The sequence below is a fragment of the Aptenodytes patagonicus genome, chromosome 1 (genome assembly GCF_965638725.1).
Source record: "Aptenodytes patagonicus chromosome 1, bAptPat1.pri.cur, whole genome shotgun sequence".
Lineage (NCBI taxonomy): Eukaryota > Metazoa > Chordata > Aves > Sphenisciformes > Spheniscidae > Aptenodytes > Aptenodytes patagonicus.
The window spans coordinates 119,215,860-119,242,125 of record NC_134949.1 but is presented as its reverse complement, the minus strand read 5'-3'; the positions used below and the strand labels follow the sequence as shown (position 1 = coordinate 119,242,125).

At 40.7% G+C, this 26,266-nt stretch overlaps 3 protein-coding genes across 6 annotated transcripts in view; 1 reads left to right on the top strand and 2 right to left on the bottom strand.

Moving 5' to 3' along the window:
• The window catches only part of GABPA (GA binding protein transcription factor subunit alpha), a 28,407-nt gene extending 18,181 nt beyond the window's left edge, over positions 1–10,226 (bottom strand). Inside the window, exons 1-4 of one of the 3 annotated variants that reach the window (XM_076352386.1) lie at positions 10,079–10,226; positions 6,194–6,294; positions 4,425–4,569; positions 3,444–3,528 (exon numbers count right to left, since the gene is read on the bottom strand). In XM_076352386.1, coding sequence (XP_076208501.1) covers positions 3,444–3,528; positions 4,425–4,569; positions 6,194–6,270 — 307 coding nt within the window. In that variant the 5' untranslated portion in view covers positions 6,271–6,294; positions 10,079–10,226. Of the gene's footprint in view, positions 1–3,443; positions 3,529–4,424; positions 4,570–6,193; positions 6,295–8,290; positions 9,448–9,473; positions 9,625–10,078 lie in introns of those variants that run through there. The other 2 variants (XM_076352394.1, XM_076352403.1) reach the window with 2 other exon arrangements.
• A 340-nt stretch (positions 10,227–10,566) lies between these two features.
• On the top strand, positions 10,567–15,157 carry ATP5PF (ATP synthase peripheral stalk subunit F6). 2 transcript variants are annotated; one of them, XM_076352370.1, is made up of 4 exons: positions 10,567–10,636; positions 11,174–11,362; positions 12,656–12,780; positions 15,034–15,157. In XM_076352370.1, exons 2-4 carry the CDS (start codon positions 11,193–11,195, stop codon positions 15,060–15,062), a joined length of 324 nt encoding a protein of 107 aa, XP_076208485.1. In that variant the 5' UTR covers positions 10,567–10,636; positions 11,174–11,192; the 3' UTR covers positions 15,063–15,157. The 2 variants fall into 2 exon arrangements, with proteins under 2 accessions (XP_076208485.1, XP_076208475.1); XM_076352360.1 differs by having other exon boundaries at positions 10,596–10,673.
• A 427-nt stretch (positions 15,158–15,584) lies between these two features.
• The window catches only part of JAM2 (junctional adhesion molecule 2), a 40,635-nt gene continuing 29,953 nt past the window's right edge, over positions 15,585–26,266 (bottom strand). The window contains exons 3-10 of the mRNA XM_076352348.1: positions 26,041–26,154; positions 24,680–24,832; positions 22,633–22,838; positions 21,076–21,178; positions 19,266–19,373; positions 18,439–18,454; positions 17,486–17,519; positions 15,585–16,324 (exon numbers count right to left, since the gene is read on the bottom strand). Of these exons, the coding sequence (XP_076208463.1) occupies positions 16,292–16,324; positions 17,486–17,519; positions 18,439–18,454; positions 19,266–19,373; positions 21,076–21,178; positions 22,633–22,838; positions 24,680–24,832; positions 26,041–26,154 (767 nt within the window). The 3' untranslated portion in view covers positions 15,585–16,291. The remainder of the gene's footprint in view (positions 16,325–17,485; positions 17,520–18,438; positions 18,455–19,265; positions 19,374–21,075; positions 21,179–22,632; positions 22,839–24,679; positions 24,833–26,040; positions 26,155–26,266) is intronic.

Sequence of the window (26,266 nt, the reverse complement as noted above, 5' to 3'; positions counted from 1 at the left end):
CAGTCTTCCTTGGACAGCATGTAAGTTGTGGAACACAACGTGACAATGTCACACACCCCAGAAGCACAAACTGGTACAAAAAGTACAAAAAAATCAAGGACATTAGCTATCAAGGCATGTCCAGATCTTGCCAGTACAAGCCCCTTCACTGTTAATTGTCTGAAGCTAGAGAATATACTAGGGTTAAGACTGACCTGCAGGCAACCTGGTTTTTTTTTTCCTTGAAATGTCTAGTATTAACCACAGCCAGAGACAGGACATTAGTCAAACTGCACCTTTAATCTAAATCAGTATGTTTCATTATACTTATGAATCATTCCTTTACACACTAAAAATAATAAAAGCCTAGTTATTGCAAAAAAACAGCTTAGAAACCATAGCCAAATGAGGAGTTACACACTTAAAACAGGACTCGGACTTCAGCTACCTAAATCCAAAGAACCTTTTGTGCTTAACCACCACTTAGTCCCAAAATCTGTGTAAGTATCTATAGTACAGCTACATACACATGCTCAGAAATTCTCAAAGCAGCTATACACTAACCTCTCATGTCAGTCAAGCGTTTAAAAAGTAGGTGGAACAGCATCTGTTTGGGAAAATGTTAATCTTGCAGGTGTGCTTTGGGTATGCATAACAGACAGAACTGAGCTCAACACAAACAGCAGCTACAGACACTTTCATTCACAAACACGGCCTTGACTTGTTTAAGTTTGTGTATGCGGTACGTGAACAACTTGAATGGCAGGTTGACTGGACTACCTGTTGGTATACTTTGCAAACAACAAGAAACAGACAGCAAAACTACACTGTCCACCTCCATAATACAGGACTCTCTCCTCCCACTGCTCAAACCAATGACTGTCAGAGATCGCTGCTCTCATTCTAGCCCTTTCAATCTAGTATCTCTGTCTCCCACAGTTCATCTGAAAAAAGTGTGGCAAGTAATTCCATTCAAGCTCACCTCTACTCTGTTGATTAAGGAAGTAGAAAAAGCAAGAAAAGATTCCTCAGGTGACAGACTGCCAGCCAGATCTTCCAATTTACAACCTGAAAAGTTTATCTTCCCTCCCTCCCTCCCCATTTCTTTTCTTTAAAAAAGAAAAAAAAAAATTAAGCAACTAAAGGTAGGGTCAGAATCCATTTTATCATATCTCAAGAAAAAAAACACTATCAACCGTAACAGCTTAAGGATGGCAAAATGTTAATCTGATATTATCTACAGTCAGACAGGCAGGAGAAAGCCTTGATCAGATATAACTTGTGTCTGGATTTAAAAAAAAAAAAAAAAAAAAAAGAACAAAATATTTGCTACGGAAGTCTTCAAAATTAAAGCTTTTTTCAAATTCTTTGACATACGATGCAATGCAGTTACTCAGATCTCCACAGACTTGCAAGAGGCTTAGTTCAGAGCAGTACAGAATGGGGCTGCACTCAAAATTGCTGTTCTCACAATGGCAGGAAAACCATATACATCTCCATTCTTCAAACCAGAAGAAAGGAGTTAAGGCAAGGTGGAGTGACAGAACGGTCTTTCTAGTAAAAAGAATAAATAGGACTGATATTTTATCTGCTGTAACTCATATTAAGATATCTTTGTATGAAATGCTATAAAACAACTACAATGGACTATATTTCAACTGGTTTTTATTCCTTTGAGTTTACAGATGGCTAATCAAAATTTGATAGAACACGAACTGACATAACAGCTTTTCTCTTAAGAAATAAGAGAGTCCAATCCATCACAGGGATTAGCATCACCGATTACTGCTAGCTGAATTCTATGTATTATACAAGTTAGGGAAAAATAAAAAGTAAGTAAATAGAGAATCTTTCAATACCTCATCCATACAAGAAAAATATGCAGATGGCATAAGAAGCTATTTTTTCCCTCTGGCTCAAAGGGACACTGCAGTCAGAGTAACAAGTCCATTTCCCTGTTAGTGATCCAAATATCTTCCTTTTATTATTTATATCCATGCTGTTTGTTTTCTGATATTCTGTCCTGCCATATTTTACTTGCCTTCAACAGACAGATTTCTTACGAGTTGCTTAAGTGTCAAGTATCATGGCCTGAAAAACAACACTGAGGATCATTCCGAAGTTATACAAAGGTACTTAATACTCAGGTGTTTCTTTTAAGGCGAGAGAGAGAGAGAGAGAGAGAGAAGGGCGCGGGGGGAAGCTCCTTGTGCTATATGGTCACGCACCTCAGTTTTACATTAAAGACGGAAAAAAAACCCACAGGAAGAAAATGGAAGATAATAGTGAAGGTATTTATCACCTGCATCCTTTTGAAAATGGAAGTCTGAGCACTGCATACTACAAGTTACTGGGCATGAATTAAGAGCCGTTATTCTAGTTGCCTGAAGGATATTTCTACTCTATTTTTAAAACCAGAAAGGTAGTTGAATCCCCATTACATACAGACTGAACCTAGCACTAGTCACCTGACACTCAGCATTAAATGCAAATCGTCAGTCTTACTTAATACTGTCAATACAAAACAGAAAGGCTTTCTTCTCTCTAATCTACACTGAAGCCACAAGAAAACAAAACGTGCTCCCCAAATTTTGCTAATCTGCTTTGCTGACATAACTCAAAACAGATAATCAAAGATACCCTACTCCAGTAGGAACTTGTTGTCACTGTTTGAAAATATGGCAACAAACACCCGTAGCTGTTCCCAGAGCCCAACATGAATGTTGTCTTTAGTGAGCGATCGCAGTCCTTCCACTCAAGACATATGGAGGGGGCAAAGGAGAAGAATAGGACAAAAAGCAAAACAATGAAGCTACTAATTCCTGAGGATTTACAAGGGGAAATCCTGTCATACCTGATACTACAAGCAAATAAAAACTATGCATCAACAAATCCCTACCCACCTGGTCAATGCTCCTCTGTCACAACCGTTTACTCTGACTTCTCATCCAAAGAAAACAGACAATAGATAGCGGTCCTAGCCTTTCAGACCAATTTTCAGTTAGCTATATATACTCTCATAACCTAATCGTTCATGAAGCACACAAGCTAACTCACCTCACAAAGATGAAATTGTCACCTACTTAGACAAAAAATCTTTTGCCTCCTTAGATACTTGGTCTGGTATGAGTAACTACTCACCCTTAATGAAAGCCTCATACTGTAACTGTCACTATTTGACCCAGGTTTGTTTGGGTTTTGGTTTTGTTTTGCCTTTTTTTTTTAACTTAGAAATTGATACGAAGTTACTATAAAAAACATTTCAAATAGCATCAGTCCATGACATTTATTTTAATTACTACTACTTAAAACCACAGTACGTAATGAAAGAGACATTCTGAAGCTATGTGACCATTCAGCGATTTCCTCAATTTTACAGCTAGAAATAGTAGGGGACTAGGTTTCCTCACAAGCACTCCTACAATATTAATTTATCTGTACAACAGACAAACATAACTGCTTACCTTGCCTAGATATTACTTGCACACTGAGTTGCACTGTTCCATCTGTTTTTACTCCTTGATCAAAAAGGCTTCGATCTGGGTCCAGCTTGATAAAAGCAAAAAAATTAAAAATTGGTATTACTCTCACAGTTATTAAGAAACTTATTCTCCTTTAAACTTTAGAAACACTTAGTGTCCGCAGCAAATTTTCTGAAGAAGGGTGCAAATATTTTTAGTACTATGTAGACATAGTACATGACAGAAAGAATTTGATCGGAATTTGAAACTCGCCACTCTGTTCTGTTTAAGGTAGTTTCACTTACAGGGACATTTTTTAACCTAAAAAAAGCAATGCAATACCTGGAAGTACCTTCACTTTGTGAAAAGTATCTACAGTTCCTTTTCTCAGTTTTTAACACCTTCATAAAAATTCTTGTCTTTAAAGCAGTATTCTCCCTGTTGTTTCTGGAAAGCCACAGATGTCTGATTATAACTACAAATAAAACATGCAGCTAAACACAATGCGACACAGTTATACTGTCTAACGTGTGGTGATGCCTGTACAAATAGTGGTGGTGCTGGGGAATTTCTTGAGTAATGTTTTGCTACCTATGCACCTGAACAGTAGAAAAACCTCGCTTTATTCAGATTCAAAACAAGATTAGACACACGGAAGTTCAGGCAGCAACAAATGATGTGGGCTACCTCAAGAGAAGATAGTATTGTCGTTGCCCTCATTCTTCTTCACTTGCAAGGTGGTAATTTGTTGCTTTCTTACCCTCACCCCAGGAACCCTGAAAGTATTTTGATTTTATTCACACTGAATTAGTGTGTACATATTAAATGGTTTGATGATAATGAACCTGACATAAAATTAAACTCTTAATTGTAATTAATATACCAAATGAAGCATGAATTCCATGACCAATGGAAGAAAGGGACGAAGTATGTAAAAATGCTTCTCCATTAAGAGGTTAAATCTTTCATAGCCTTTCAATTTACCTGGATATCTTGCAGGCAAATTTCATGCGCATCCAAGGAACACTGCAGTCTGGGTTCCAGCAACTTCTTAAGATTTCCAATTGGTTCATTGATGTCAATAGCTTGACTCACAAATTCTGCTGTGGTGTAGGTTTGCTCAACAATGCTTAAATACCAAATTAATACAACAAATCATTACCTACATGTTAATACAGTAGGTATAGGAAAGCTTAAAGAAAGTTAGAAGTAAACTACATAAAAGGTAATCCTGACTCTGAAATGTTAATACCATGCAGAAAAACTCTTAGCTTGAGTAGAGAATGAATTACTAAATTTGGTCCCATTGATTTTACAGTTCTGTAACTCTTCTTTTACCCTGTTGGGGTTAAAAGGCTAGGTTAAATACCAAGACTATTTTCAGATCACCGTTTTCAAGAGTTTAAGTCATGATTACTATACTATACATTATTAACTTGCATGTGGAGTAAACTAATTCTATTTGCCTTGCCTAGACTGGATGTAAAAGATATTCAAGTTCAAAAACAAACACGGAAACTTAACAGATAGGGAAAAAAAAGAAGTAAAAAACGTCCACTGTCATAGAGAGTACTTGTCCATGTCTTTTCACCAGTCAGCTTCACGCGTACAAGAGACAACCAGAAGGAACTCTACAGCAACATGGAGCCTTGAAGGAAACATTAGTCATGTGTCATGGTTGTCCTGCACTAAAATGATGACAGTGTTGGCATAGGCACTCAGAAACATCAATGTTATGGACTCTTAATGTCTTAACAATGACCTTAGACAGTTGGTCTCTCTACATTTACACAGAAGGAAATCAGAAAGTATACAGACATAGTCAGTTTGTAAGTAGCAAAAATATGCAAGGAGCTCAGAATAAGAAGAAATGAGTAAGCGGTTTTGAATCAGTTCTCCAAAACAGGTTCTTAAAGAGCAGGTCACCTACCAGCCTCAGCTATTTCTATCCAACACATTAACTGCCTCTCTGTGCTTTCAAAAGCAGTTGTAAAAATTAGGAGGGAAGCATTAGGAAGAAAAAAAACAGGTTGAGGTAATTAAGTCAAAGGATATCAGACTTCAGTATCTAGGGTTTCAATGGCCCGAACAACAATATAGTCAATAGATACAGAACATCATTTCTGCTCTGTTAAAAACAAATGACCCTGTATAACAGTAAAGCAATGGACTGGAGAATCTGAAAGGTTCACCTCAATTACAGAAGGATACACTGAAGCTGAAAGGTTTGCAGCATGTACATGTAGACATATTCCTGCAGACATGAAAGTAGGGGAAGAGAACTACTAAGAACATAGCAAGAGATAAACAAAACCGTTTGGGATTTAAGCAATTAAGATTGAAGAACATGATAGCACTACACAGGTTTCCAATAGTGGCTACAGTTCCACTTCAAGAAAACCACCATTTAATTAGATAAAAACCAGAAAAACTGAAGAGAGCACAAGCAAAACTAAGAACTTCGTATCCAGCAAGAAAGTTGAAAAACTGTGGAAACAATCAACTGCAGGATTACGGAGATCATACTGAGCCAGTTACTTCTGCCAGTTTAAAGTTACTTCTTTTGCCTAGCTAGAAAACACTTGTACTTATTTCATAACCATGGCCATCTCTGAAGCATTACACAATACCCAATAATAAATCTGAATAACCAAACCTAGTGTGTGCAGTCACAAATCTGAAACCAATTAAAGAAAACAAATAAATAAATGAGTTGCAGCCTAAGGACCCCAAAAAGCAAAGACGGTACATACCTTTCTTCAGTGCATTCCTGTTTCTCAGTTCCATCAATTTCTATTTCTATCAGCTCCTCTGCCTCTCTCTTAGTCATGGCTAAAATGTCTTAAGAACAGAGCTATGAACAGAAAAGAATTTTTTTTTTGTAAGTCGCAGACTAACAAAACTAGATAATGGGTTGCGTCCCATCAAATATTTTTTAAACCAAATACCAGGATAGCTTGTTAAAGACAAGAATTCACCTAAAAAATAAAGCCAAAAGCTAATACAGATTTCACAAATAGATTACAATACCTGTTCCTCAAACACACGTTCTAGGGGCAATTCCAGGACTATAAATGGACATTAGCACAGAGCCCAAAGCCTGATTTTCTTGGAGGCATCCGAATTTACTGAATGTTTTTGTTATGGGCCGGCTACAGCTTTTAGTGGCTGGTTGCAAAGAACTTTGAAAATTCTTTGGAAGTTATGTGTATTTTGCCATCTAGATTCAGCTACATACTACCCTCCTAGCAAGGCTGAAAGATGCTGCTTATAAATTTAAGCAGCATTTTACATAAAATGCTGCAAAAGGAAGCTAGACAGAAGATCCATGATTTCCTCATAGATAAATAAACTCAACAATAAAGTGTTTATTGACTGTCCCATCTTTCCACCCATCCCTCTCACGGGCAATCACTTGATGATACATGCATAATGAATGCATCTTGTTAAGTCCCAAACTAATGCCATATGTTAGCAATTAAAAGGAAAGCTATTCTGTGACGATATTCTCATTGACACTGCAGATTTTCACACCCTGTAGAATACTGGAGTCTGTTGGAATGTTAAAGGGGAAAGAAAGAATTACAACTTTTGGTCTGTAAAGACATAGTTTGTATAATATTATCATGTTTCACTAACCATCCCATACATCTTAAGTATGAAATACATACGATAAAGAACTGGGCCAAATTATATTAACAGTTTACAATAAATAATGCCACCAACTCACAGGAAGAGGAGTAGGAAGTAGGAGTCCAGAGGAAAAAAAGTAACAGTAGAAAAAGCAAAACATGCTGCTATTTAAATATCCACAATAGAAGAAATTAGCAAGGTTTCCATCCTGGAATCATTCTTTCCCAGGGACTACTCTATCCCAAACCCAACTGTTAGTAAGAGAATTTATTAAAGACAAGTTAATAAGGGAACTTACTATACTTTAAAACTTCCCAAAAGGAATAGCAACCAACTACGTTGTACAGTTGTTACAGAAAAGGTTTAAAGAAATTCAAACTACTCATCTTATTATCTCCTTGAAAAACTATTATGTAAAATTAGTTTTGAAGAAATCAAGTGCTGCATGTGGTATCAATCTGTAAGAAGCTACTAGGGCTAGACAGGAAGTAAACAGCACCTCATTAATATCTCACCACTAGAAGCAAAACCAGAATCTGTTCTGCTCACAGATCTGGCTCTGTGAAAATCCCCTAACTGCCAGGGTAGGATCCACTGAACTGGAGTGGTAGCAGCCACTGAACAGAGTCCTGGGAGTCCCATTTCCATATCACTTAATCTTGTATATCATCTTCATGATAAATGGGGAAGAATGAAACACCACTTCTGAAGAATGCTGACAAGCTTAATTAAATATCTGAAAGAACTGACACCTGCATGATTATTGGTGATCTCGTTGACTGTTAAAAGATTTTTCGAAATTCAGGTTTGAGCAGAGTCCCTTACTGAAAACTCCCAAAGAAGCTAACTGGTACCATAAAAAAGGGGGGAAATTCTTTCCTATATTAGCAATCAGATTAAAACCCCAAACCAAGAGGAATAAGTTACCTTTTTTTTTTTTTTTTTTTTTTTTGTGAGTTTACCAGTAAGGTCACAAAAGGGGTTAGGCTAGGATTTCTTATTATTTATTTATTGAGAAAACTGTGCAGACCTGCAGAAAGAACTCACCATCTTGAATCATTTCTGGCAGAAAATATTCAATATTGGTAAACGCAAAGTGACACGCTGTGAGTAAATACTGTAACAGCGCAGTAACTGTATAGAATTAGGTAAGACAATTTAAAGTCCTTATTGATTGGACTCCAAATTGGCAGTTGGACTAGTCACTGTTCACTCACTCTTCAAAGGCGGTTTGCAGTTGCATCTCGCAGGCTCTACTACATTTCTGGTTACCCTGGGGAGGCAGGAGAGGGGAGCACAGGCACAGACAGCAGATACAGAAAGAGAAAGAAAGATGGTTCCATTGAGCACAGATGCAAGAAAGGGAGATGACGGGTGGAAAGAGGAAGAATAACATTATGAATACATGTAGAGTCATTAACAGTTCAGAGAAACCTGATGGGGAAAATTATTCACTCTTTCCTATGCTAGAATAGAGACTCCTGACGATATAAACATTTCACACGAAGTCTAGCAAAATTTGTTGCTACAGGACGATGCAGAGATTGAAAGAGTACATAGGTTCAGATGGGACTAAGCTTCCTGAGCCTTCCCTGAGGGCTACTGAGAAACAAGAAAACTCAAACAGCCTGGTTTGCTAGGAGGGTCAATGTGGTAGGAATACCACAACAGCAGCATTTATTTGGAGGAACATATAAAACTGTGCTTGATTTGTGGAAGTTACAGCCTTCTGTTTGTTTTGATTTTTCCTTCAACCTAAAAAGCCCTAAGACTTAACGTGTTATCCAAGAAGGAATCTGACCATAATGCCCAACGCAGACCTCCACTAATGTAAGAGAAGGCACCCGTTAACAGAGCCTTTTTTTCCCTGCACAACACCAGTACCTTTTACAGTTTGGCATTTGCAATCAGGGGAGAAAACCTATTGTTCTGTTAAGATCTATCTTTTCTTTTCCCTGGAACACAAGGAATTAAGCAAGTAACAAGCCCATCACGACAGAGGCACAAACTGTACTACTGTAATTGGCATTTGTTATCCCACCAAGCAATTGTGAAGCGGGGGCAACTACTGGAGCCCACATGCATTATCAAGTGACACTGAAGCCCAATCACTGGAGATATTTGTGCTCCCGAGATGCTCTGGTGGTTCAGCTGTTTGTGGGACATTTGGTACTACCCACCCCCCTTATCATTCGAATTGGTGAAGACCAACGCAAACAGACAACCTGTCCTTTACAGATCAGCTTTTGCAAGTTATCCGCCAGTTGGGATTTAAGACAAAGACAGCGGACCGCTAAACGGGGTGGAGTCATGCCAGATTTCAAGTGTTCTCCTTCCTTATCAACAGTCAGAAGTCAGAAAATAAATCCGAACCGGGAGAAGTGGTTGTGCAGCACGTACCTGGCCGAACACCAGGAAGCAAAGGAAGTAAGATGCCAAATACCCTCTTAGTTTTCACCCCAAACAAGTTTTTACAAGCGGGTTAAGTTTTTACGCTCCGGAGAGGACTCGCGGACCTCGGCCCGGGCTGCCTGACTCGCCCCCAGCCGCGACCGCGGGACCTGCTGCGGGAGGACCTCACCCTCCGCCCGCCCCCCGCGCCCCCGCGCTACCCGCGGGGCCCTTCCCCGCGCCCCGCCGCAGCCGATCGCCGCCGGCTCCATTTCCCGCTGGCGGGGCTGCCGGCGACCCGACCCGGAGGCGCCGAAGCCCCTCGGGACGGGGCGCCCCAGCCCGCTCCTCCGGCCGCAGGGCCGCCGCCACGGGCCCTCCCGCGGGCGGGCGGCGCCGCCAGCCAGGCCAGCGGCCGGCGCAGACCCGCGGCCGGGCGAGACCGCTCCTCCCCGCAGGCACCGGTTCTCCCCCCGCCACCCCGCCCGCTTCCCCCCTCCTCCTCCCCGCGGCGCCTCGTCGTTGTTTGAACCCGAAACGGAAATGAGGCTCGCGGCGCCGGGGAGAAACGGAAACAAAACACGGGCCGGGCCGCCGGGCCGCGCCGCGCTCACCCGCCGCCGCCGTCCGCCGTCCGCCGCCCCGGCCCCGAGCGGAGCGGCCGCACGACACCTCCCGCCGGCCGCGGCCCTCGAGCTCCGGCGGGTCCCGCCGCCGCCGCCCTGAGGAGGCCGTCGCGCACTCGGGATTGGGCAGCGCAGCCCAGCGCGGGCCCGGGCGGGGAGGGCGCGCCGACACCGCCACCGCCCGCGCAGGGGCGGGAACTACAGCTCCCGGCGGCCCCCGCGCGCCGCCAATCCGCGGGCGGGGGGCGGGGCTGGTGGCGCCTGTCGCTCCCAACCGTTTCCCCTCACCCGGAAGCGTATCGCCCACTTCCGGCGGTAGCCGTCGGTGGCGGGCTCTTTCCGTGCTCCCTCTCCCCGCGGTTGGCGGCTGAGCGGGGCCGTGCGGGGAGGCGGGCGCCGCCGCCCCGGGGAGCCTGTGTGCGCGGCCGCGGGGCTCAGCGCTGCGGCGGCGCCGGGTCGCGCGGCCGGGGCGGCTTCCCGGCGTGCATTGCGCGGGGAGGCGGGGCGGGGCGGACCCGGGGCGGCGGTGGCGGCGGCTCTCCCAAGGTGACTGGAGCTGGGCCGGGGCGACCCCGCGGCGCCGGTGGGTGCCGGGGGGCGGCTCCTCCTCCTCCTCCTCCTCCCTCGGTTTGCGCTTGGGGCGTCCGGGCCCTGGGGCTGACGGCTCCTCCCGGCCCCGCCGCCTGCGGGGGGTTCCCGGGGCGGGTGAGGTGGAGGCAGAGGCGGGGGGGAGCGGTAGGGCCGGCGGCCGATGCTGCTGCTGGCTTTGGCTGGGATAAAATTGTTACTTTTTCTTCAAACGAGACAAAACCTGAAATTCCCTGTTTGTCTCGGTGGTGGCGCGGGCAAAGTCGTTGGCAGTGCGCAGTTGAACGGGAGGAGTAGCAGCGTGCTGGGTGGCACGGTGCTCTTTGGGCTCGGCGGCTGCTTGAGCTCTCACCCCAGCGTGCGTGCGGGTTTAAATGTTGCTTCTGGTTTAAAGCTCATCTCTGATCTAAATTTTTTGCTTCTGTATGCATTTACATTGTGGAAAGAGCCAGCTAATTCCCTGTTTCTGTTTTGGCTTTTTTTTTTTTTTTTTAGCTAAAACATTAGTGTCATCATGATTCTGCAACAGATTCTGCGACTTTCTTCCATTTTTCGCTCTGCTGTTTCCATTCACTTGCGCAGAAACATAGGGCTTTCTGCTGTTGTCTTTAACAAGACAAAAGAGCTCGATCCAGTTCAGAAGCTCTTCTTGGACAAGATCAGAGAGTACAACACAAAGAGCAAGTAAGTAAAGGAAATTATTTTAAGGCTGATGGCAAAAGGGGGAAGAATGTTGATTTTGACAAATGCTAAAATATGCTAGCTTTGTAGGTTGGTCTCTAAATACTTAAGGTATGCTTTCCTGCAGCACTTACTGATAGTGTCACAAGTCAGAAGGCTTGTTCTTGCATACCTGACAGAAAATGTCCATTTTTTCCTCTTTAAAAAAAAAAAAAAAGTAGTAAAGCTGATGTCATTCTTCTTGGGGAGTTAAGGCACTCAGTTAAGCTTTTGTGCACGCTATGTGAACACACCAGTATGTTAATTTTTACCCATCTGTGTGCTCTGTAAATAGAAAAAAAAAAAAAAAGCCCCTTTTTTTTTTGTCTGGGGAAAACAGCTGTTCTTCAGTCTTGTTTCCAGAAGCTGAATGGAAATAGCTTCCAAAAGCAATTGAGAATTAACGGAACTATAAGGCTGATTCATTAAACATCTTAAGCTAGTAAGCAGTTCATTCAAATGGAATCTTAGATTCTTGTAATGTTTGAACGAACTACCTAACAGGAAACTAAAACTACAGTAATTCTGTGTAATTTATTCTTGGGAATTATCCTTGGGAAGGAAATAAGCCACTTGTTAGTTCTACTGGAGGAAGATGTGTGTTTCCACACCTACAAACTAGCCTGTGTAGGGAGGCATATTTTTGGTGGCTTTACCAATCACAGGTGATATCTGCGTTGGTACAACTGAGCACTGGTAATCTAAAGAATTACTATTTTAATTATTTTATATTTGTATCCCAAGAAATTCCTGTCTGAATCTATATGAATGCAAGGCGCCCTGTCTCTTGGGTTTTTTTGCTTGTTTAGTATTCAAAACACGTTAAGCTTTACTAACCAAGATCGCCAATTCAGGAATAGCAGAGGTACAAGTCACAACTTTGTTAGGAAATCACACCTGCAACAAGTGAAACTAAGAGCCCTGAAAGCCTGGATACTCAGGCTTTCTATAAACTACTATAAAACTTTCTATAAAACTACTATGCTCAGTAGTTTTATGTCTCAGAAGGCTACCTCTGTAGCTTGGATTTTCATCATTGATGGTAGAAAGCCTGTACTTTACCCTGAGAACCTTGTTTATGTGTAAGGTAAGTAGGCCCTAAGGTGTGTCGTATCTCGACTTTTGGAAATGTTTTACATGGTTTGCTTTAGTTGGTTGTCAAAAAGGTTTTTAGTTCATAAATGGCCATGAAAATGTAGAACTTCCACATGAAATTTCAGAACTGAACTGTTAATCAGAACTTTTAATGTTTTTTAGGCAAGCTGGAGGGCCTGTTGATGCAGGCCCCGAGTTTCAGAAAGACATGAATGAATCCCTGGCTAGACTTCAACGGGCGTATGGTGAGGGAGATCTAACCAAGTTTCCAGAATTTAAATTTGAGGGTGAGTTAACAATCTTACTGAATTTCTAATTGCAAGTAAGGACATGTTCACTGACCGGTTTTCTTAATTAATGCCCATTTAGTTTTTATTTGGACCATTAATTTCATGTAAGATGAATCTCCTTACTTTCGCACAGTTCACGTCTGATTCCATCTGACTCCTTTTGCTGATTGTTTGCCTTTTCCAGTAGAGATGTGTACTGACTTACACTGATGCTTAACAAAACTTGCAGTCAGATCAGGCTATCTTAATTACTCTTCACAGACCCTAAAGAAATAGCCCAAATAGAAATAGAAATAGCCCAGGGCCTACTGTTCTATTTTTTTTTTCTCTCATCCTCCCAAAGAGGTCAGCAGACTATAATTTGAAAACCAGTTGTCTACGTCATCTAAACTGCAATTTGTAAATTTTGTAAGCTCATCTGGAAAGTCGGTGATTTCAGAAAATGAACATAGAACTTAACTTTGTTACATATGATTACTTTGTGACTAAATTATATTAAACCTTTTCCTTCAGTTATTTGGCTATGACTTCTGCTTAACTGCTCTAAGTTTGTGTTAGCATGTTGTCATATTACCCAGATTGACGATGACAAGAAGAACGCTTGTGACGATCGGTTTAGTGAGAATGCAAAGAAACTGCACAGACTCTGTCTGCCTTAGGACATAAAGGCAACTTAATTTTTTTTTATGGACAGGCTCATTTCTATAGTTCTTTGTTTCTTTTGCTTGCTTATGTAAGTACAGCTCAAAGTCTTCATTGCTGACAAGCAGTTTTAGCTGAAGTCAGGTTTTGCGGGGGGTAAGCTGTCTTTCTCGTAAGCTGTAAGCAGCTGGTAGCTGGGATTCAGCAATCTTTTGAACCTGCCAGTGTATTTGGTTTACGTGACAAGGTTTTGGTAGCGGGGGGCTGCAAGGGTGGCCCCTATCAGGAGAGGCCAGGGGGTGTCCACACTCTGGACAGAGCCAGTTCCAGCCGGCTCCAAAATGGACCCACTGCAGGACACGGCTGAGCCAGTCAGCGATGCTGGTGACGCCTCTGTGACAACATCTTTAAAAAAGAGGTTAAAAATGCTGTCTCTATTCTCAACCCTCCTGTGGAGGGAGGGAGGGAAAGAGCGAGGGAGCGTGAGGCTTAGTGGGCATCTGGCAGCCAGCCAAGGTCAAGCCACTGTAGTCAGTGACTTGTAATTCTGATCAGACTAACTGGAAATTCTAATTTAGACTAGGAACACACCTAAAAACGTTTTGTTTTTTGGTGGTATTTCAGTTGGATTAAGGAAGAATTTGGTGTCAAATTGTTACTGGTGCAAATAAAACAGAGCATCTGTAAAGCAGGATCTATGGTGTTTCTCTCCCCCCCCCCCCCCCCCCCCCCCCCAGTTTTAGGGATGTGGTTTCTTTATATTCAGTTTTATTTCTATGTAATATGTGAAACAATACATATTAAAATTTAGGATTTTTTTCATAATGAAACAAAATTTGTGTGACCACAGGAACAAAACAAAGATGGGGGGGAGACCGTGTTCTTTTACCACTGTTGCCTATCCTTAATCTAATTTCAACAAGTTTTCAAAACTAAGTGGCTAGATGGGTAGAAACTCATTTTTTTGTCTTGGTGAAGATTACTATAAGCTGAGCCTTACCTCTCAGACTCTTTGTAGCAAGGAGAACAGGCTTTAATAGCCCACCAGTCAAAAGCCCTAACCCTTCTGAGTTTGCACCTTTGACATCAAGAACTCCTTCCTCAGTGCTTGTATATGGAGAATATCTTTTGCTGAGTGGAGTTGAGATTGTGCACCCCATTCTGTTAATCAGCTATAAGAGACTAATGAAGAGGAAAGAAGAGCTTGGTTACTTGTTCTTGTATCAGAGCTATGTTGGAAATACTAGTGTCGTGTCCAGTAACGTTCTGGTTGACTTCTTCAGTTTCTCTGCTGCCTTCTCCCCTACCCCAGGTGTTGCTAAAAGCTGTTTTAGCAGAATGTTACTGAGGTGTGTGTCTGTCTTAAACCTTATGCATAACTCCTCTAGAGTGGAAAAGACCTGTCTCCAGCATAGTTTAGTCATTAGTGCTGCCCACATCCAATCACACCCCGAAACAACCAAAGTAAGCGGTGGTGTAGACTGCAGTGTACAAGAGCTTGCTTTAGCTTGCCAACTTAATGTTTGAATAACAGATGAATTGTGGTGTTTGAGGCTGGAATAAAAAGAGACTAATACGACTCTTCTCTCTCTCCCCTTCCTCCTTTAGAGCCCAACTTTGAGGAGACTCCAAAGTGATCTCTGCAGGTTGTACACCAAACAGCAGTGTACATCAATGGAGTTGCTGAACGTGGCACCAGTTGTAACTTAATAAATGCAGTGTTCCAGTTTGATTTCAGAAGCGTGAATAAGTTCTTAACTGTATGGTGAGCATAGTTAGCTATGATCATCAACTCTTCAAGTGACTGAGGCATCTGAGTGAGTAGCGTTTCTCAGTGCTAACTGCAAAACTCCTTTGCCAGCCTACATTTTAGTGCTGAGAAGTTGTAACATCGGTAGTGATCCACCAAGAAGGAACTACTTGTTTTTCTGAGTTTGTCACATCCAAAAAGCTTCTGCAGAAAAAAACCCCATGAACACTAATCTGTAGCAAAGCCCTACGGTACCTGCACAGCCAAAAGCATAGGCACAAACACGCTAATACTACACTGCATCAGTGAACACACAAGTGATGAAGTGTTACTCTTATAGAAGCAACTGAAACCTGTTAATGAGATTGTGAGATTTAAATTTCTGTAAATGAACTATTGACACAAACACTTCAGGTTCTGAGGAACTATTTATTTGTGACGCTTCAACAGTTAGGGTCCAGATACTACAGCTTGACTTGTACTGGCATGATTTTTCTTCAGAATGAAATTACATATGCAGTCTACAGAGAGAGAGAGAGAGAGAGATACTTCCTTGGGGAAGAGAAGCTGTAGGCATTTTATATTGGACAATAAAACACTGTTTAAGCCTCAATTACAGGAAGCCTTATTCTGTCAGGATAGTGAGTTTAAGTCTGCACGACTACTTACGCACTTAGCTTTGCCAAATCTAATACAATGTCAAGGTACTAATAAGTCAGAATTGCAGGAGAGTTTGAGCCCTTGACAATGGTGGAGACATAAGTAGTAGAAGTAGTGGTAGCAAGGTCATCCATGAAAGTTACTTGAATAGATTGTTCCAAGCTGTAGGAGTGAATCCTGCATCGCTGCGTGTATACATGAACAAAGTGAGAAGTCTTCACACAAATTGACTTGTATATTCAATTTAGTTCTATCTTTAAGTTAAGGTTTTTGGGGGTTTGTGTTTTTAAACAGCAATCACAGACAGTTAGGTTGACTAGATCTAAACATTGGCAGTTTCTATTTTCAGCATGTAGTATGTGGAAACAGTATTTACAGAGTAGAGGTCAAAAGATCCCTTTGATACTTTTGTATAACAAGTAGTCATTTGATGTCCCTCACAGAGGCTGAAATCTTCTAAATAACAAAGGACTTGGTATGCTTGAAATCCTAAATGAAGGAAACAAGGTTACATAAGTAATAGTTCAAAGATTTTAACCAGATTAACATTTAGTGTACATTTCAGAAGAAACTAAGGCATCGAGATTAAAGAGAAGCATGCCTGAAGCACTGTTAGTTAACGTTTACTCTTTTCTGGAAAGGGAAGTCTGTAGAATGCGCTGCTATACAGAACAGAAGTAATAACCTATTAAAAACAACAAGTATCACAACAGCTCTGTTGAGCATCTGATTCTAAGTGCATTAATATTGATAAACAGATAGCACAGCTCTTCAGAGTTTGCTCCTTCCCACTCAGAGCAACCAGGTAGTTGGCCTCAGTAAGTTTCTTATATACATACTAGGTGAAGGAACAAGCTTATGCCATTTAGTACATTCTGTTTTGATGAAAGAAATGGGTGGCGTTCAGTGAACTTTTAAGGCTACTAATGTAGCCTTAAGCTACAGATAGTGAAATTAAGTTGCTCTTAGTTGGAGCTCCATTCTTTTTGCACCAATCTGAAAAGCTGGAGCAATGTATGTGCAGTTAAAGCCCTTGAGCCCTCTCGGTGAGGAAGGGGGGAAAAAAGCAGTAAGTTTAGCTTCCATGTTTAGTCAGGCCTTCTGACCCACATTAATGTTAGAGGAATTAAGGCCCAAGCTTTCTCTCAAGGCTGCCTTGGGCTGTGTCTGAGTTAGTTTCCTTGGTTAACTGATATGTACAAGGAAGGCAGAGTGGAAGTCTTCACAAGAAATGGCACCATTAAGTGGACAGTATAGAGATGATATTGCCAAATAGCGTAATGGTGTTACCTCTTTAGTTTATCTGACAGAGGGAAAATAATCATGAAAATGGGAAAGAAAAGGAAGAAGCTAATAGAACAGGGAAATGTAGGAAGAAGTAGGTAAAAGACAACCAGGTAAAAATCTGGTTAGTGGGGTAAAGAAAAAAATGGCAAAGTATGGAGCAAGGTGCTGTAGTTTTATGGCACTTGAGACTGAGTAACAGGAAGCTATAAATGCAAACAGAGACAAGGTATCTCCAGGTATTGGTAGCATGTACGGTTTGGTGGGGGTGTGTATGGGGGTGTATGTGTGCAAAAACATCACAGATCTAAGGAATTTTGAAGACATCTAAAACTTTTTAAACATTACTGAATGCAAAATACTTGCCTTTTCACTCGTAGATTGATAGTTGGTCTTCTTTCTGTTAACAAAACAGGAAAGGAACATAGGTTAAATAGCGACTTTTCTGGTGTTAGTTTTAACCCTTTGAGAACCTTATTTATGAATGCATTTTTCCAGATTTCCAGCAATCCTTAGGGTTTTTTCCCCTCTTAGAAAAAAGTTACAATAACAAATCCATTGAATGCTTTTAGATAGCTGTCATTATCTCGTGAACCACTGTCAAATTGCCTTCCCTAGCTTGTCAAGTCTTCCAGCTATGCTTTTTGTCTAGTTCATGGCCAGTATAAATCACACAGTATTTTAAAGTAATATTTGTATTTCTCTTTACTATTTTTTTTACCTGCTATCACCTAGAAGTGCTAAGATAAACTGTTAAAAGAAAAAAAAAAAAAATTGGAGGCCAGCCTCTGGTGAAGCACACAATTTTAGCCTTGTGTGGGAGCACTAAAATAGCTTGAGGAATTCTGACTTGCTACTAAGAAATTTAAGTGCATGAAATAAATCCATATCAAAGGAGTAGACCAGACATCCTCAGAAAGTTTCCACCAGTCATATTTTTACAAAACATTTCCTGAAATAATCTGTAGACATGGATATGAGGACAGTTCAATGTGGTTCTCATCATCTTTTGTCTAGTTTGAAGAGGAGACAAATGCGTGCCTGTAGCTGAGTTACGGCTGTAAACCATAACTGTGTAAAAAGACACATCTCCGCACATTTATCACAGTAGTAATGCTGAATTCATTTTCTGACCAGCACACTGGTTCTAATAAGGTAACCAGCTGGTGTGTAGGATCAGGTTTATTTCAGTGTTCAAAAAAGCCACTGTACAAGAATCATGTGAGAAAGGCCTTAAACAATCATCACAGTTACTAAATCATCAGAAATATAAATGAAGTTTGCAGCGATTTGTGTACTACTTGCATCAAGATACTTACTGGGAAGAGCTTTCCTCTGAAAAAGAAAAAAAAAAAAGAATTAGCACAAGAACAGTTTCCTTAGCTGATTTAAAGTTCTTTGAAATAGTTATTCATAGCTTATTCAGCTCTTCAGTTTCTAGAGGATTTTCTGAACCAAAAGTCTCTTTTTGGTGTAGTGAGTTTAAACAGAAAAAGATTAGGTTGCTTTCAGAGGTAAATGAACTTCCAGGTGAAAGTGAACTCTAACAGCAGCTCTGTTGGCCTGTTACTTTCAGGCAGCATTCCTTCTCAGACCCTGACATTTGGCATCCCTTCCTGCTGTGCTGAACCCTACAGGCACTAATGTAAACGCTACGGAGAGGGTTGCTTGGTGTCGAGCTCTTTGCAGCAATCCTTAAAAGCAAACTCTCTCCACGTGCACTTTCACTACGACCCAGAAGAGAGCGCCAGTAATTTAGTTTCCCCTTCATCAGAACTCCGCCGCTCAGACCTTTTAGACTGAAAGTGAACTTGCACGGCTTGTTTTTAACATTGCCTTTCTTTGCCATTCCCTCTCAAAACTAAAGTAGAGAGGCTCCAGGAACCAGGGTTCGGCTCGTTGCTTTCCCTAGATTGCTGTTTGGTAGCCTTATGCAACTGCACAAATGTCTCCACATCATTCTTGAAGTATCTTTTGCAGTAGAAGTTGGCAGAATAAAAATGTCTGCACAAAAAAGTTGCTGTTGTAACGCTCTTTAGCTTTAGCACCGTGGTGTTAGAGCCTTCATGAAAAGGAGGACACCTGACAGTCAGCAGAAGTACAGACTTTTTTTGACACAAGGAAGGAGTGATTTTATTTTACTTACTTGTAAAGTAGCCCTTTTTTTGGGCATAAAATACTCCAAGGCCACACAATGCCATTACCAGAGCCACAAATACTACAGCAGCGATGATACCGCTTACGTTAAGGTCATCTGTAATTATAAAACATAAGTCCAATGTTGTAAGTTGTAAAAATTTCCATTGGCTGGATTTTTTTCCCTAATTACTACAGGCACCTTTTGTATCTATAGGTGGTCTTTGGCCCAAGCTGCATAGTTAATTAGTAACACTTCGATACAGATAATTAGTCCAAAAGCACTACTGTATCACAGCCACATTAACAGGAGTGCTTGATACACTTCAACTGCTTAGTTCAGGTCAAAAGTAAGGAAGAAAGAATAAGAGCGGTCAAGGGATACACACTCCTCATTAAACCTATCCCCAATAAGTATTATTCAAGCCATATGTCTCTAAGGGAAAATATCTCGAAATCTTTAAAAGCCTTAAAACAAGTGTTTTCATATAGTTAGTTTGCCTAAAATAACTGAAACAGCTGACGGCAATGTCAGGTCCCGGTCCTGAAGAACTCTTCAGGCGAGTTATTTAAGATTCAATGCTTTTTTTATTTTTAAACAGCAAGGCTTTTAAAATTCAACACAATAAAGGCCAACAAATATTTTAGCCCAGATGTCTAAAGTTAAACTCTACACTGGGCTACTGAAACATCTAGCCATGTTTATTTTGAAGGTGATGACCCATGCCCATTTCCTGATGTAATCACCGAGCTTCAGACAATCATTCATTTTAGGAAAAAACAAAAACATCAACAAGCAGAAACATTTTCATAGGTTTTTGTTATATGTCCAATTACTTATTTGGATCCTGACTTTAAGCATACATTAATATATGGTTGGGAATTTTACCCCCAAAACTGGCAATTTTTGTGCATTGGTTGACAGCAGTTTAGGACTTTGGCGAGTATTTCCACAACAGAGGGATTCTATCTTGTTAGCTTGTGGAACACTTGCTCATAATCAACCAGGAATGCCTTAAAAGCCGTGACACAGTGACTTTCAGCTAAGTTCTAAGAAAGCACCAGAAAATTGCTTCGTGGAATACTTGGACATGAACTTCTGTGCAGTATTTGTTACCATCTGCTTTCCTATCACATCTGCAAGAGCTAGTTTTATGTTTTGCAAAAACATTCATACGTTTTGAGTTATTATAGACTGCCCCTCCAGCCTTTGCCAAGTTCTGTATTAGCTAACCAATGTTACACTTCACCTACACTGTGCAAGTAGAAAAAAGAAACAGGCAGCAGGATTTTTTTTATTTATCTTTTTTTCTAAGGTACGCTGACTTCTTCAGTGTTCCTCTGGAAGGTATAAAAGAGTCATTCAGTTAAATTTCTGATCTGTTACATTAAGATGTCACATGAATGCGTCTCAAAAGGGAGGCTTTTCATAAAGAAAATAACCCAGCGGACTGGCACATTATCCTGTACACCTTCCACAAAAGCATTCTGAAATATTAAGGCTCTCATATGGATACTGCTGTTCTGCGAAGTTCAGTGTTTAGCAACCTAAAGGCTGGCTACTGCAATAATTTTAAGGTACCAAACTAGCTGCTTTTCTCTGAAATGCGGAGATACACGTTTGTGCTGTAAGAAAGGAATGCTTTAAGTAGCCACAGCAACTATGTATAAGGAACTCATTATTATTATTCCTCCCCCAAAATGCCATAATCAAACAAAAAGGTATAATTCAATCTGGTCTTAGCTTCTCAGTTGCATCATGCAATAAAATAATTCCTATTGCAAGACTGTTTTCCGCCCTTATTTTCTTTGACACATACCAACTTGCATTCGCTTCACTGAGCATTTCTGAGATAATCCAATCCCATTGGAGGCTTCACAGAAATACTCTCCAGTGTCATTCTTTGTAACTGTGTTAAATAGCTGTTAAGACAGAGTCCAAAACCATTATCAGAATGGAAAAAAATTCAGAATTTCCTGTGGGATAGAAATGTTGACATGTCAACAGGGTTTATTTGTTTCAGGTTTTTTTGTTTAGAAAAACAAAGAGTGAGTAATTCTGGTCCAGTTCGACCTCATAATTCAGCTCCCTAGTCACATTCCCTGGTCCTTAACTTCAGCTTCTGGTCTAAGAGGGTCTTTTAGATGGACATTTTAACTAGATGGAGTGTATCTACAAGGAGATTCTTTTTCAGTGGATCAGTACTTTCCAATAAAATGCGTTTTCTTAGACGTGCTCTAACTTCAGAATCCCTGAAATCAGACATTTTGTTCATTTTACCAAAAAAACAACAACAAAAAGTTACCAAAAAAAAAAATCATGTACTACAAAAAATATTTCCCACACAAAGTTTGTGGTTCCCCCTCACCCCTGAAATGGCACTTTCTTTCTTCTTCCAATGGAGAAATGCTAAACTGCGCTATTTGTCAAATACTATTACTGTAAAAATGAAAATGAGGAGGCAAGAGATGGACAGAGACTGACCTCATGTCAGTTCCAGTGTTTCTCTGTATTTTTTTTTTTAATCATTAGACTTGTTAACTGTTTTCTCTTTAATACATCTCATACTTTAAAACTAAGATTTTCAGAAGTGATTAGTAATTTTGAGTAGTCCACCTAATTTCCACAGTGTACTGAAAGATCCACAGCACCTCTGAATGCTTAGTCACATTTCAGTTTCCACGTTCGTGCACAGGAGTAGGGTGTTCCTAGAACAACTCTTTACTTCTGAAAAATCTCAGCTGACAATGCATCGTAAGTAGTATTTATCAATTTTTTTAGAAGGATCAGCTAACGGGGGAGGGATGAGAAAGAGATGGCCAGTTCTGAGGGGAAAAAAAAACCACAAAACAAACTGCAAGTAAAACAAAAAACCACTAAGCTTGCTTACAGCCCCGACTCATTCCCACTGACTTCACAAGTACAGGGCTGGAACTTGTAAATGCCACTGGATTGCACAAATTCTGGACTACCCTTAGTGCTGCACTCCCACTGAAGTGTGTGAAGTTGCTATTTCAGATTTTAAGGCACTATCAAATGTAACTCTGTTGACATCCTGAGAGATCATTCTCACCTGGCACTAGTTAGCTAGCTGACAAGGTGAAATTTGTCATGTATTTTCTAGATTCTGCTCATTTATCATTACTGCAGCCTTGCAACTCGCCCAATTTGTCTGTATCACCCGATGTCTGTGGTTTGTCATTGGTCTGAGGCAGAAACCACCTTCTATGTTTGTTAGCACATATTTCAGCATGACATTGATCTCCAACAAAGACCTTGCGCATTTTTGGATTAAGACCCCTGTGCATCATTGTACTAAACAGTAAATTTGGTCTTCTTGATAGTTGGTTATGACAGAGCTGGTTATTACACTTACCAGAGTGCCAGACTTTTTATTCATGGTGTAAGTTATGTTTGCTGCTCTAGCACTGCCTGTTCCTGTCTTTTCCAGTAAGGCAACACCGTTCTTGTACCACTGGTACTCAGATGGAGGAGATCCCTCAGCCTCCTTACAGCTCAGTTCCACTACTGTTCCTGTCATTGCGGAGCTGGGTACCTCACATACCGGAGTAGTCGGAGCAACTGGACAATGAAATTGCACTTGTTACACAGTCTCATCAGTATTGTCTATATGACAACAGTTTGACAGTCACTGGTGAGGAGGTGAGCACTTGTGTACATGCTTAGAAACTACTGCGTTAATGAAATGAGGTGCTGGAGAAGGGGTTGAAGGCAGAGTCCTGCTACTGGCGAGCGCAGTAAGATTTGTGAGTTGCTAAAAATGGAAGAGGCTTGCGCCCAGCCTCCCCCACCACATGCTGCGTCATCCTGTCTCCAATCTATACACCCTCATCCAACCCCAGAGAGTTTGTTTCACCTCGTTTCTTGTATGGGGCCCCTTGCTCATGGACAGAGGAGGAATAACTCAAGGAATCTGTATTCCAGCAATTCCCCCATTCCCTGCCCCAGTATTTAAAAACAGAAGTGAGGAAGAGGAAAAAGATTTTTTTGTAATAAAAGAAGTCAACTGGTGTTTGAAAAATGATTGTCAGAAAGAATTACCAAGACTGGCCATCATCAACAGCCATTGTGTAAATCCCAGGTTGAGGACCAAAAACAATTGGCTACTAAATTTCAGTTTAAATTAAAAACAAACATTCCCACACGCAGATGGAGGAGAACTGATTGTTCCTTCTGCCATGAAGATGAACGTTTCTTCTGATTTTTATTACATGAACAGAAAAGGAACTTAATTTTTTTATTTGGTAACTTGAAGCTATGTAGAAGAAAACTAAGGGTGAAGAGGCATGCATGGAACATTAAAAGCACAGGTGACACCTTAACAAGTATTCATAGTTTTTTCTTGGATGATTTTAAAATAAAAAGCAAAAATAAAGAAAATCAAGTGAAATACTAATTAATTCACATTAACTTCCAAAAAGGTTTGTGAGCAACACACACACACTCTCTCTCTCTCTCTCTCTCTCCCCTTTTGGCTTTAAGATTTCAACTTTAAATTAAGAAGCCACATTTAAAAGAGGAAAGCTGTTGAGAGAGTGGAAGAAAGAACAAATAAGTGGGGTTACCTCATTGTTGGAGCTAATCAGAAGTTCATGAATTTATCATCCTTCATGAAGAACTTTGAGACTTTATTCATAATTTTAAAAGATCAATTATTTTTGTATAGAAAAAAACCAATATAGAAACTACAAAAGCAAATATTTTATTTTCTCCCTATATGGAGAAAAGAAGAAAACTACCAACCTCTACCACTCATCCACTGGGAAAAATACCAGGAGCAATGTAAGAAGAATGTGCTCAGTAATCACTTTTCCCTCCTTTCCCCAACTGGGAAAGAAAACAAACAAAAAACCACAAAGAACAACCACCCCCCCAAGCCAACACCATCTCTCCTGTAAATAAAGTCCACAGATTGCTAGCTCACTGGCTGTCATTGTGCAGACACTGCAGCAGTTTCTCCTTCCAAAAACAGGAGGAGACTGTAGCGTATTGGAATGAACTGCTGCTTAGGAATATTTGATAAGTGTTGACAGATGCTGACTTTCCAGTGCCAAACACCATGATCAGCTTATCCAGATTCTCAGCTACTGAGTGACTTCAGTTTTAGTAGAAATGGAAGCTTCACCATCACATAAATCAGCGTACTTGCTAAGTTTTGAGAACTGAAACCCACATTTATATCAACAAAACCCTAGTTATATTCCTTTCTAATGCAAGTGTGCATTTCGGAAAGCTCTTTTATGAAGTACGTTGTAGAATGTGCAAGCGCACGTGTGTTTATAAACCCAGCCCAAAGACGACCCAAAAACCCAGCAGTCACACACCATATGGACAACCCTATCTTCAACACCCCTTACCATCATACAATTTCTTTACAGAAGCCCAAGTAATAAAGTTTGTACCCAATACTGTGAGAGTAATAGTAGCCTCTCCCAGGCGTTGCCCCTCTTCACTCTTTGCACTGATTTCACAGCGGTAGGTCCCAGAATCCTTTCTAGTCACATTTCTAATACGGATTCCTGTATTCAGCATCTCTGCTCGGCCTCGAAGATCACCTTTAAGGGAGAACAGACAGAGAGGTTTCTGCTCTTTGCTTATAGCAAATGTCTACATCTCATTGGCTTGTTCCGAAATCATGTACAATTTATGAACTATTGCTCATTGGCTCAGTGTTAGTTATTACCAAGGAGAAATATGTAATCCCCGTCCCAAGGCAGTAAGAACCTTCCACAACTTGTCCATTTAGTCCAAAAAACCCCTCAGTTCAAAAAGCCTATATCTGTCACACATTTTCTAGTTGGAATGCTTTTTTCCTGCAGTTATTTCAAGAAAACATGTATAGCGGTAGTCAGGTGACAAAAAAGACATAATTTTCCACTAGAGGGATGGCAATCACTAACTTCATTACCTTACAGAAAGAACTGTGAGAGGGACCACAGCAAAGTATTTGACGTTTTAACTTGGCAAGAAAAACACAACGGATTTAGCAAAGATACTGCCATCAGACTTCTTACAATGAGGGTTTTTTCATTCTACAGCTTGTTATGAAATTAAAGTTACATGCACACGCAGAACCATGAGTTCCAGTGTTTCTCTAAATTAAATATATGCAGAAAAAAACAAGTTTATCAACAAGACCAGCACACCTTGCAAGCTCTACAAACTAGCAAAATAGCTGTGCTTTTATTTTACTTCTCAACCTTCATTTATTGTGTACAAGGTACCACAGACCCATGTTTTCTTCAACACATAAAGCTGAGGTAAGTCCTTTTCAGAACATATAAACAGAAATTCCACTTCTGAAAAGAATACGAATAATTTAAAATATACAGCTGAGTTTATATTTTATGTATATAAAACCTGCTGCATTATTCATATCTAAGTCTCCAGCTTTACAGGAGGCTTCAGAAACTTCTTTGTAGGATAGGAGTGCAGAGCTTGCAGTAGTTTTGGGGAGTTTATATCTGAATGTAATTTCATTTTTGAAAAATGTCAAGGAATGTGCAGTGTCATTTTTCTTATTCTTGAGTTTTATTATATTTAACTTCATTAAAAAGGTAACTAATCATTGTCGATTTTATTAAGAAATGCTTTCCCCCCCCCCCGGGAAGAATTCTTTTCCTCAAAAGGACAGCTGTTCAGTATGGAGAGTCAAGAGCATTCTCTTTCACTCATTTTCCTTACGTTATTCCCCAAGAAAGAATTGATAACTATGCTAGAGAATGACATGTTAAACCATCAGTCTAAGCTTGTAGTACTGTACCTGTAAATTCACCATTGTAGTAGACAAAGGAGACTCCTTGAGACTGGATTTTCTTCCATTCTATTCTTAAGCTCATCCCTTTTGAAAATTTGTGCTTGCAACTAAGAATAGCCTCTAGAGGGGGGGGGGGGGGGGGGGGGGAAAAAAAGAACACAAAAGGGAAAATTGAAGACTTTAGCATTGTGTTTGGTACACATTCAGGCTCCATGAAATTAATATTCTCCCT

Excerpts from the sequence above, each read along its gene's own strand:
- ATP5PF (XM_076352370.1), top strand. The coding sequence starts at position 11,193 with ATGATTCTGCAACAGATTCTGCGACTTTCTTCCATTTTTCGCTCTGCT. Across the intron at positions 11,363-12,655 it reads GAGTACAACACAAAGAGCAA|GCAAGCTGGAGGGCCTGTTG; the intron begins GTAAGTAAAGGA and ends AATGTTTTTTAG. Across the intron at positions 12,781-15,033 it reads TCCAGAATTTAAATTTGAGG|AGCCCAACTTTGAGGAGACT; the intron begins GTGAGTTAACAA and ends TTCCTCCTTTAG.